The 12,210-nt window shown below is 38.8% G+C and overlaps 1 protein-coding gene across 4 annotated transcripts in view; it reads left to right on the top strand.

Moving 5' to 3' along the window:
• The window catches only part of LOC133492457 (partitioning defective 3 homolog), a 264,615-nt gene that overhangs the window by 124,821 nt on the left and 127,584 nt on the right, over positions 1–12,210 (top strand). For all 4 annotated transcript variants that reach the window (XM_061804664.1, XM_061804662.1, XM_061804661.1 and 1 more), the window contains 2 exons: positions 3,057–3,245; positions 3,356–3,526. In XM_061804664.1, the coding sequence (XP_061660648.1) occupies positions 3,057–3,245; positions 3,356–3,526 (360 nt within the window). The remainder of the gene's footprint in view (positions 1–3,056; positions 3,246–3,355; positions 3,527–12,210) is intronic.

The following is a 12,210-nucleotide window of genomic DNA, read 5'->3' as shown; positions in this document are numbered from 1 at the left end:
TGCCTGGGGCCTGTCATGCCCGCAAATATAAAGTTACAGGTGTGGTCCACCAGTCATGCCCGCAGATATAAAGTTGCGGGTGTGTCTTCTGTCCGTAACTGTGAGTGTACCCTTTTAAGAGCAGAGGGGGGTGGTGTCGGGTAAACTAGGAAGTAGAAGTAAGGTGAGCAGACAAAAAAAAAAGATGTCAGGCTGTGGTTCACTGCGCTGGATCGTTTTTTTTTTTTATGTGCACTGAGAGTGTGCGACAAGTGCACAATTGCGCAGTGGTGCATCTTAGAGGGAACATTGGTCAAGACTACACAAAATAAGCGACGCCTTTCAATATCTATGTATCTCTACTTGTAACAAGTTTTACGTGCATGATTTTTTGTGCCCGACTGTACAGATTTGCGAGTGTGATAGTGCGCGGGCGCATTCGCACCCATCAAATCACAGTGACTGTCTCAGCAAACCAAAGTTAGTGGCACATTGTGAGGAAAATGAAGCGGAGTTATTCAAGTAGAACCAAGAAAAGTATAAGACGACTACCAACGGTTTCCGCCTGTTTCACACCGACACGGAATGTGTGTAACGTACAACAGCAAGTGCCATACGCTCTTGTCAGTTACAGTAACACTGCTCAGTTTCAGCCGCAGAGAATTCAGTCAAGCTGAAGTCAGTGTGACATGAATGACAGTTCTGATGTGCGTATTTAGGTAGTCAAAATTGTAAATTTATATAAATTACAGTAAAAGTGTAGGGATGATATGCTTGGTGGATAATCTTCAAAAAGCATGTTCAGAAGCATGCCGTTTTAAAATCAAACTTTTTAGTCGATGATAACCATGATTATTCAAGATGTTTGCAGGACATGGATATTCAGGGTCCCATAACTGGGTTTGCCTTTGACCACCACGTGACTAAATATGCCCTCTGTACATTACATTGGAAACTTTATTCAAAAAACTGCTACTATTTCCTAGTTTAATTTAATGCACTTTGCAGCGTACAGCATTTCAAACAATGCATATCCAGTCGTAGCAGTACTCGTATCCAGGTCGGTTTGGGCTGTCTTGAATCGATGCAGTAGGCCCTGTCAGGCAGCCTGACATACTCATTCTAGCCTAGCAGCACTTTTTCCTGTCTAATGAAAATGTTTCGCTGCTCTCTCATCCTCTGCCTTTGCCCGCTATTCCCGGTACACGGCTCTGAGTGGGCGGTTATTCTGTCATCATTGTGGAGGGAGTGTGCTCTCAAGCACTCACACACCTTAAACAGACACTAAGTCGGAGCCCGACATCGTTTCATTACCCCGGGTATCACTCTATGTAACTGCTGGATGAAGGGAGATTGAAAGTGACATTGGCCTTTAAATTCAGTTTTTATTTTTTTACAGTAGTCTGGAAAGGATCTCACCTTTTTTCGAGGTGTTGAGGGGCAGTGGGATTTAATGGCTTTTGGCATTCTGAGGCTCAAGTTCTGCACAAAATCCAGCTGGTGGGAAGTACAGACATTTTTTTTTTAATGAAAAGAGAATAGCAGAAAAATAAAATAAAAAGCAGAACCAAAAACAAAAAGGAAGGTTGGCTGTCTGGCGTTTTGGGTGCCGTTCAAAACTGTGTTCATCTGAACGCACCGTTGCGTCCCAATAACTCCTGAGCCCATGGAAAAAAAAGCCACCTTATGCTCTGTCTTTCCACTTCCTTGTGCTTAACACTTTATCCAAGCAGCTGTGAGGGCACACACCTGGCGGCCATCCATCTGGCGATGCGCAAGAGTGCATGTCTGTGTGCTGATACGAGTCCATTTAAATAGGTCTCGCTGTGAGGTCTCTGGGGTTGATTGCTCCCACTGCCATTAATCTTCAAATGGACTTTATCTGGTCCATCACAATATCCCAGAACTGCTCTCAAACTCTCAATCTGCAATCAGGGTACAAGGCACCAAAGCAGCATGTAGTCTGTGGCTAGAGATGGATGTTTTCCAAGAAAAAAAATGTCAAAGTGAGCTTTCACAACTCTTTAAAATATTGCTTGGTGGTGCACCGAGCAACAGACTGCTTTCCTTGTCCAAATGCTCATCTCATATTTTACACAGAAAAACTACCTTTAAGGTTATGCTGAAACCCAAATTGGAGAAAGTTTACATGATGAAACTTAAGCTAAATTGTCCATAGGTGTGACTGTGAATGGTTGTTATGGTGATGTTTTTCAAGTAGATGTACCCAGGCTGTGACTGACTGAAGTACATAAATTGATAAATGATTTGGTGGACCTTCACATTGGGTTTAATTTCTTCTTTTTGCTTAATAACAACACATTTTAACCTGACATAGGATGCATATGATGTCTTCACAAATGACATTAGTTGTTCACTGTGAGATTGTCCGAAACATTACTCTCGAATCCAAAAGCAAACTCATTTTATTTTCGTGCTCATAAGTTAACATAAAACCACTACGTAAAACCATTCACGAATGGAGACGTGAGTAATCAAGCAAAACCACCACAGAATCCCATTTTTCAGATGATTTGGCTTATTGTGGCTAAAATGTTTGTTGGTTTATGTCTATGGCTAGGCATACACAGAATCAGCAACTTTCTACTTCTTTGTCAGAGTTTGAACATTTTTGAGTTTGAACTTTTTTTCTGCTTCTTTAGGACCCATATACTGTCCATAGTTTATAACTAAAAGAGCAACATAACATTGGCTAAAAAAATAAGACATCATGGATATCTTTGAGCGGCACGGCGGATCAGCTTCGATCCCGCACCCTCCTGTGTGGAGTTTGCATGTTTTCCCTGTGCCTGCTTGGGTTTTCTCTGGGCACTCCGGTTTCCTCCCACATCCCAAAAACATGCAACATTAATTGGACACTCTAAATAGCCCCTAGGTGTGATGGGCTCCAGCACTCCCGCGACCCTCGAGAGGATAAGCGGCTTAAGAAAATGGATGGATGGATGGATGGATGATGTCTTTGGAGAGGAGCTGCTTTGGGGACATCCTAGGAATCATGGGATTCATAAGATTTTATTTAGATAGAACTGCTAAGTTTCTCCCCTGCATTTCTACAGCAACTTGGGGATGAAGACTTGGTGTTGACCCCAGATGGTACACGGGAGTTCCTGACCTTTGAGATCCCACTCAATGACTCGGGTTCAGCGGGCCTGGGGGTCAGTGTCAAGGGTAATAGATCCAAGGAGAGCCACGCTGACTTGGGCATATTTGTCAAATCCATTATCAATGGAGGTGCTGCTAGCAAGGCAAGTATTCAGCTTAAACCTAAAGGAACAATGGCTGTATTTACTGTAAAAGCACTGCAGAAATTATTTTGAGGAAATCTAATACTAACCTGGTGGGCATTTATTTACAGGATGGGCGTCTACGGATAAACGACCAACTCATCGCAGTCAATGGGGAGTCATTGCTCGGGAATACCAATCAGGAAGCAATGGAAACACTGCGCAAATCCATGTCAGTCGAAGGAAACAAACGCGGAATGATCCAGCTCATCGTAGCCCGGCGGGTACCGCAAAATGCAGAGGTAGCTAACAGTTGCACATAGAATGCGGTTTAGCATTAACTGCTTTGTATTTTAACAATGAATGAATGCATTGGTGTGACTGGCTATTTTCCTCAATTTGTAAATATAAAGATCAGATTTTATTTTTACTGTGACATCAAAAATGTCAAAAAATAAGTTATTATTATTATTAAGTCTTAGATGACCCATGATAAAGCGGAGAAAGTCACAACAAGAAAAGATACTGTCCACTCATTTGCTAGTGCAGTATATTTACCTCTGAAATCTAGTGAGATCCATTACGATGATAAATAATTCTTGGTAATGTTCAGTGGGTAATGCTATTGTAAATTTTCCCTACATTTTACAACAACTAAATTTAAATCTGTGTATTTAGTTATCATTGTGGTTGAAATAAGAATTGGCATGCAGCAGGTGTCCAACGCAGCTTTTATTCGATACCATCTGAATTGTAGAAACTGGTTTTCTGGATGCACTCAGCATGAAGAGCTTTGCTTGAGTGGACATTAGAGAGGATGCCACATTTCCACTGCATGAGTGACAGTTTTTTTTTTCCTTCTGACTGTAGACCTTAACGCTTTTTCCATCACACTGTAGATTTCAGAGCTGTGAAATAACTGGAATAATTTAGATGAGACGGCCCCAAAAAAACATGCAAATCTTCAAACAGTCTCATTTCCTGTCTGAGATAGGTGATAGCAACTCACATTTATTTCTCCCTTGGTGTGATTTACTTTGGCCACATCAGGCCTTTGATCTGATCTCCAAGAAGCTCTTTGGTTTATGATTGACAGCTTTGCAGAAAAGCACTGCAGGATAGATCGATAAGGGAATATGTATGACTCCTAGGTTTTAGATTATTATAAGCAAATGCTCAAGAACATCTGTATTTTTTTTTTATTTTTTTTTTAAATATACTGCACTGTTTTAAACCCAAGATACCCTCATATTATTTTACACACAATTTTGGTAGTTGTGCTATGTCATAAAAAATACATGCAAAAACAGTCTGAGAAGACGGTGAAATCCAAAGAACAAAATCACAGTCACCACAGCAAGTACCACTGTACAATCTCATGAGATGCAATATTTCTGGTATTTTCCTGTATTTTAGCTTCCCAAACAAACCCAAAAACTACCACTTCCTGTGTTACACTTGAAGGGAGTAGGACAGTCATTCCTTCTGGAAAAGCACTGCCTGGAGGTTTCATGAGTTCTATCCCGTACAATCCCTGGCTTGTCCTTTTTAATCCCTCACAAGGTGAGAAAAAGGTGGACATCATTCTGTTTCTACATTTTTGATTCACTTAGACATGAGGGTTTGGGACAAAACCTGAAGGCTTGTGTTTAATCTGATATTTACGTCTGCATCTCTCAGTGTGCATTGATGGTTCTGCCGAAAGCTTTGTAATCAGTTTGTGAAGAGGGTGCATTAGATTTTGTCCATTAAAATCCAATTAGAGGCGACCACATACAGGAAGCTAGTGTCCCGAAAGTTAATTTGAATAGATGCCATATGCCAACCCTCTTTATGTTTTCCAATATGCCTAAGAGTAGTGGAAAATGAGTTTTAGATCAGAGGAAGACCCCTTATAAGAAATGGAGACTTTTACTCCCCACAACCCCCATCTCCATTCCCACTGCTTAGACCCCTGGCCAGGCAGATAGTAAGTGAGGAACCGGCACCAGTTTGCCACTGTCACCCGGCAGAATGGGACTGAGCACTGGAGGCCACCATTGAAATGAATCAGATCCATCACTGTCTGCAGGGGATAGGAGCCCGAGCTGCACACACTAATGCATCAGAGGCGGAACCTGCGACGGGCGCAGCACATCCAGGGCTGCCTCACTCCATGAAAATTACACTGATTTCATCATCGCCTGGTCCTGCCGGCTAAAGTATCACATGTTCCGGAACAGAGCAGGGGAACATATCTTTGGAGTTTAAATTTGTTTTTGTGCAGAGCAGAGCAAAATAGCACGCACGAACAAAATGTATATACGTACAGAACTAGCCAGCATTTTATCATTTGTGAACAAGCCAAAGATACAAAATAACTCACATTGAAATGTGAGACACTGACCACACTTAATAGTGCTCTCACTAAAATATGTTACAAGTATAAAATAAAAATCTAATCTTAATTGTAATAGGAGTATAAAAAGGCATTAACCACTATACAGAATAAAAAAGGCTTTTTACTTAATAAATACACACAGTAGTTGCATGTGCATTTGCAAAACCATCTTCTTCGAAATTCCATATTGTACAACCTGAGGGGCATTTTACTTTTACAGAGTCCACTGCACATACATTTTCACACATTGCTCAAATTCTCTTATACTGTACTTAAAATATTTACTTTCAACATCTACACACACACTTAATCGTTAAGGTTCTGTAGTTTTCTTACTGTTGGCAGCTCCTTAGTTTGATTTAGTACCCAGTTTAGAATATTCTAGAGCAACTATATTGGGCTGCCATGATACTGGTTTTCCTCAAGTAAGAGTTTTTATGATTAAGTTTGGAGTAATTCATGCTATTAAAAATGTTTTTTTTGTGTGTGTGTGCATTGTAGTTCAAGCCTGCTGGTATGTGTTTTTCAGTCAAACTCTCATCTTATAAATAATAAAATGATGGTCAGAGGACCCTCAACTCAAAATGGCATACAATTTAAAGTAAATTAATACAGGGTGTCAAAATATGCATTTAAATATAGGATAATACAAGCACATTTGGATGTGTAATATGTTTTGATTTTAGTCGTGTCACACACACAAGAGCATCTCAACCACAGGCACACACTTTTATCTCAGCTACATCTCTCCAGAACATTTTTTTTTCTCTCTTCAGGCGCATCTTTGAAAAAGTATCCGCATGGCCTAGATAGTCAAGGAAGATGATTGTTCATTGGCAAGTTGTTTGAAGCATTATAATTGCATGGCTACTTCTTCATAAGACCTCATTTTTATTTTTTTTTTTTTTTTATCTTTGTTCAATTAATATGTTGTCACGTGTGTTAATGTTAAATCACAATTCAGAAGAAGCAATTTCAATTCCATTTATTATAATTCCACGCTTCTCTAATGTCCCAACTTTCATGGAACAGGAGTCGTATCACTGATTTTTTTTTTTTTACATTTCTTCCCGAAGTATTTCAACAATGAGATTAATTCTTTTTTTTTATATATATTTTTTATGTAAACTGAATATATTTGGATTTTAAATCAGATGTGGATATGACATGAAAGGTCAACATTTAACCAATTAGCTATTAACATTTACTCTGGATAAAATACACCATATTAAAGTCAGCACTTTTTTTTTTTTTTAAATCCGGAGAACTTTCCGTGAATGAAAAAAATAGGAATTATGAAACTGATACATTGGCAATTTATCTGAGCTATTGCACAAACATTAGATATAACCAATACAACTTTGAATGTCCTGAAGAAACAAATCACTGGTGTGTTGAATTATATACATTGGGTAAACTCAGGAAAACAACAGCAGCTGAGGAAAGAAACCCTGAGAATTGTAAAGCCTGCTCAAAACAACTATTACTGACATCAACAACATCTTACAATGGTCAGAAGTGAAGGCATTACAATCTACTATGTTGTTGAAATTCATGAAAAAAATGTACGGAAGCTCCAGAAGAAGATCCAAACCACTCATTACCAAGATTATTCAAAGGCATGGCTGTAATTTGTGAATAGGTTTTGCGAGAGGTCTCGGAAATTGTGCAACAAAGTGAACTGGGAACTCTACAGAAACGGTTTGTATGCAAATTTAAAGAATGGTGCATTCAAACTGATTAGGGAATCGTGCCTGTGAATATTCTCATTTATCCAGGTCATTGTATTTGCAGGGCATTGTATTGATTGGAAACTTGGCTGTTGAGGTTGTCTTAGAAGCTGCTTATCTTTCATCTGAGCAGACTTCATTAGTTTATGCAGTAGGACCATCTAGGACAGCTGTAGTTTGAGTGGGTTGCATTGGATCCACGTATTTATTCTATAAAGTAGAGGCATATACCAACCAAGAGTGGTTGGGGTGCAAAATGACAAACAGGGAAAGCCACCTAAACACATTGCAGAAATAATCATGTTAATCAGCGGCAAGATGAGGAAGGCATTAGACTGTGCAAGCCAATCGACAGACTCAAACCTTGATGAGCATGCATTTTGCCTCCTAAAGGCAAAACTGAAGTACATAAGCCCCCTAAAACAGACAGTGACACAAACCTAGAAAAGTATCACACAAAAAAAGAATATGAGGTTTGGGATCTAAAGTGGTCACGGACTTAATTTAGTTATTCCAACTGCATACAGTACTAGTTTTATTCATACGCAGTAATCCCTCATTTTTCACGGTTAATTGGGACCAGAAGCACCCGCAAAAAGTGAAAAACTGTGAAGTAGCGTGGGATTTATGTTTATGTGGGTACTAGAATGTTTAAAATGTGTAAACAGTATTTGTACTTTGCATATTTTAGACAAAAGAGATATTTAGTTAAATCTTTAATAATAAAACCTTATAAATATAATACATATATTATTATAAATGTATAATATACATATGGTTTATCTAAAAATGACGGTTTTATCACGCAGTTATCATCTGTTTCTGCCTGTCATACAGCCGCAGTTCATGTCCCTCTTGGGTATTAATCACATGAATTTATCTAAAAGTAGACAGACATATGCTTCTGGCTGGCACTGATTTGAAATCGACCACGGAACGCAAACCCGTGGCCGTCCACACATATGCGGTGTCATTAACGTCAGCGATCTCCTGCGCTGACAGACACTATTGACAAACGGATTGTATCTGCTTTTTGTCTCCTGCCATTACTCAGAACTTCAACATTGGGCACAAATCAAGATCCATCACCCCACGTCGCTTGACTCTCGCACATTTACAATTTGAGTTGGATATCTCGTTGACAAGAATCTTTATCCGGTTTTTCACAAGTTGTAAGTGTATAGGTATGCATAAAATACTTGCTCGAGTCTCCGTACTTATTTCATTTAATAATCCAGCTCTTTAAATGTTTAACATGGAGCAAGACAATACAAAAATCATCCAATGCATTCCTTCAGAATTTTTCATGTGCTTAAATATTTTTAGACAGGGCATATACTGTAATGTTGCATTAAGGAAATTATAATTTAATGATTGTTGATTGAAACAAATAATTGCTTTATTCCTCCTAAAATAAATGTATTATTCCATGCATATAATTTGCAGATAATGATCGTAACTGTTGCCATACACGTGAAAACTCAGAACCTCCCTTTGCTTTGAGACAACATTGGTAATCGTTGAACCAGTCCACTTAAAAAACAAACTCCACTAAAAACTGAAACAAGCAAACAAAGATACACACAAACAGACAAACAGGCAACAAACAAACTGTTTCAGTGGATGATGAGGAATTACGCAACAGAAAATCTGAAAAAAAGTGCATTATATTGAGTGGAAGCCTGCCAAATTTTGAAAATGTGAATATAATAAACTATTAGTGTATAGCAGCTCTATTCTTCATTTTTCTGATTATTATTATTATTTTATATACCACATTTAGGAACAACATCAGCCTTTATGAATAAAAAAGTAAAATAATAAAACTCGCACGCATCAGCTCTGTAACGAGACCATACATTGTTTCTGTAAATAGGAAAATCTTGCTAGTTAGTGGTATTAGCCCTCCACTCGCTTGTTTGTAATGCAGTTCAATAGTCCTGAAGTCAGACAGGCAACATTTATGGAAAGAGACAAGGGGAAGGAAGTTGCTGGCCCTCACAAAAGATGTACTCTTGGTTGAGAGAGAAGATGATCAATAAATCCTGGAGAGAGCTATCAATCAAAACCCCGGTCTAGTAATTTATGGTTTCATTAGTATTGAGCTGACCACTAGTGCTGGAGAACTTAAAACTCTGGATGCTGGCTAACACGGAAACATAATTCCTCACATGGCATTCATTATAGTGGTAAAAAAAAAAAATGTAGCTGACAAAGTGTGGATGTAAAAAATATTGATTAATTTCTCAACAGATATTTTAAATAATTAATTGGAGCAGGAATCAATCCAACCATGCATTTTACAAGTCGGTTATCCTCACAAGGGTCGGAGGAAATTAAAAAAAATACATTGCATTTTCTAATACATGTTTTAATGTTTATATATATATATATTTTTTTTTTTTTTACATGATTACGATCTCGAACAGGACATTTTAGGACTCCAGGTGGATATTTGTCTAAAGGGTTGAGTGAGAGTCCTCTTGAGTGGTGTATTCTGGGAAATGCAGTTTGCGATGGAGTTGTTAACATCATTGTGGGAGGTAGAGTAGCGGAAGTACAATTGTAGTGCCCCCCCCACACCTCCCCCCCACCCAAATTCCCTGCCAGCTCTCCGAGGACGAACTCGTTTAGGAGAAGCAGGGGAAACTCAATAGGACCAATTGAGAAATAATATATTGAATCTGGCGGTTAAGAGGGCTTCTTGGCCCCAGTGCAAGACTACAGTGATGAAACTTTAGTATCTGATAACATAGCCAGCATGGTCTGTACGTGTGCACATGAAAACAAACAGTAGCACACATTCTTTCTGTGTAAACGACGGCAACTTAAATGTTGTCTGTTACTAATTCATTTGACACATACTGTACCTGTGGAGTTGCTAAGTCCACCTGTCATCTTGGGGTAGAGAAGCTCTAACAAAATTTGAAAGCTGAATAGTCCAGCATTAAAATGTATTGGAGCAATTTCCTCTCCACCTCAACCAATTAAAGCCGATCCCACCTATATATGAAAGTATGGAAAGAATGTTGAAATATTTTTGAAAGTACCTGTGCTTTACCAATGTCTTTTTCTCACTCTTTATTTTACAGCATTTTTATTTACTGGCATGTATATACAGAATCTCACAAATAGCAATTTTCTACTAGAGTCCCTTGTAAAGCACATGAACACCTCTGATGTCCTACAATTTGTAAAACGGGAAATAGTATGTTTGCAAATTGGCTAAACATCAGAAGATGGCGTCATGAATTGTTCGTAATGAAACTTTATATTCATGACCGATTGGTTCAGTTTGAGACATGAGACCAACAAGTATGTGATGTACAGAGTATATTCTATTGTGAGGAAAACCACACGGTTCATTGACTTGTGCTAACGATTAATAATAATACACACAAGTAACAGGCTGCAGCTCATACACACTCTTGTGGCCACCAATTTCTCAAGGGGCTTAGAGGAGACCCTTTACATCAGGGGTGTCAAAGTTATTTTTCTCGCGGGCCAGATTGTTGTTCTGGTTTCCCTCAGAGGGCCATTATGACTGTGGAACAAAAGTATTTAATCATCTTATATTTACATCATCAATTTATGAATGAGTTTTGGAATCAGAAATAAAGGGCCATGTGTTTTTCAACATTTCACGTTTGGTAACACAAAAATGCTTGTAGTATCTCAACTTTATCATTTATGAAATATGACAATTTGAAATTTTGGCACAGATTTTTACAAGAATCATGGAAATTGACACTGGATTTGACTTCGTGGGCCACATAAAATCATGTGGCGGGCCAGATCTGGCTCCCGGGCCTTAAGTTTGACACCTGTGCTTTACATGTAACGCTAACATGTTTAGCAAAAAACGTGGCCGTATAATCACTCCAAACGTGTGGACTGTCAAAATGGACAATATCACATGATGGATGTCAACTTGTCAGTTGGGACCACAGAATCAAAAAGTAAAACCTCACTTCAGAATTCAGGCTGTTTGTTTTGTTTTTTACTTCGGGATTGACACAATTGTTTATTGGCACCGCGTTTTCCCGAAAGAGGGCTAGACCTCTCAGAGAAGTGCAATTTTGTGGACTTAGTAAGAATGAAGTACTGTGCATCCCTTCACGTCAACTTTTCCTTGCCTTTGCTGCTGTGGCTGGCTCGCACACGGGGAGGGACATTGCTTTTAATTAAGTCTTGCATGTTGACGTGTTCTTGTACCACTGCACAAACAATTGTCATGTTTTTTTTTAAACGTTTGTGAAAGAAAGACCCACTTTTGGTTCACTATTATTTTACGATAAATAATAATAATTAATCATTTTTACCCCCTTTTTTGCCCCCAGAGGTTACACGGTATGGTATTTAACTAAAAATGTGAAACTGATCAGGAAGAAGTGTATTGGTTTATAATAAAGGATATACATGTAACACATTTATTTAAACTGTAAAATATAACCAAGAAATATATTTACACTTGATGTACTGTTCTACTGTTAGTGTGTTTATTAGTGGATGTGTGTCTTGATTTGGGCAAATGGAAGTATTGCTGAGAAGCGGTAGATGTGATAAACGAACGGAAGTGAGGCAACTGCCTGTAGAGACGTGGTTTGTGCCGGGAGCAAGATGCAGCATCTTAAGACTGTAATTACAGCATTATGGTAGAGCTGACTGGATTAGGGCTATGGCAACAGGGCGAAGCTCAGATAGTAGGCCAGCAAATGGCAACAGACTTGACATTATTAGCCTTAGGTGACAGTTTAAGACTCCCTGTCAACACTCCCTTTCCTCTCCTTCACTGGAGCTGAAGGTCAACCAAATGCTGACAGAGAGGCCAAAGCAATTTGTGTATGAGTTTACATTTACTACAAATATTGCCCCA

This window comes from Syngnathoides biaculeatus, chromosome 19 (genome assembly GCF_019802595.1).
Source record: "Syngnathoides biaculeatus isolate LvHL_M chromosome 19, ASM1980259v1, whole genome shotgun sequence".
NCBI classification, from domain to species: domain Eukaryota; kingdom Metazoa; phylum Chordata; class Actinopteri; order Syngnathiformes; family Syngnathidae; genus Syngnathoides; species Syngnathoides biaculeatus.
Note: the sequence above shows the minus strand (reverse complement) of the source record. Positions and strands in the feature narration are given on the sequence as shown.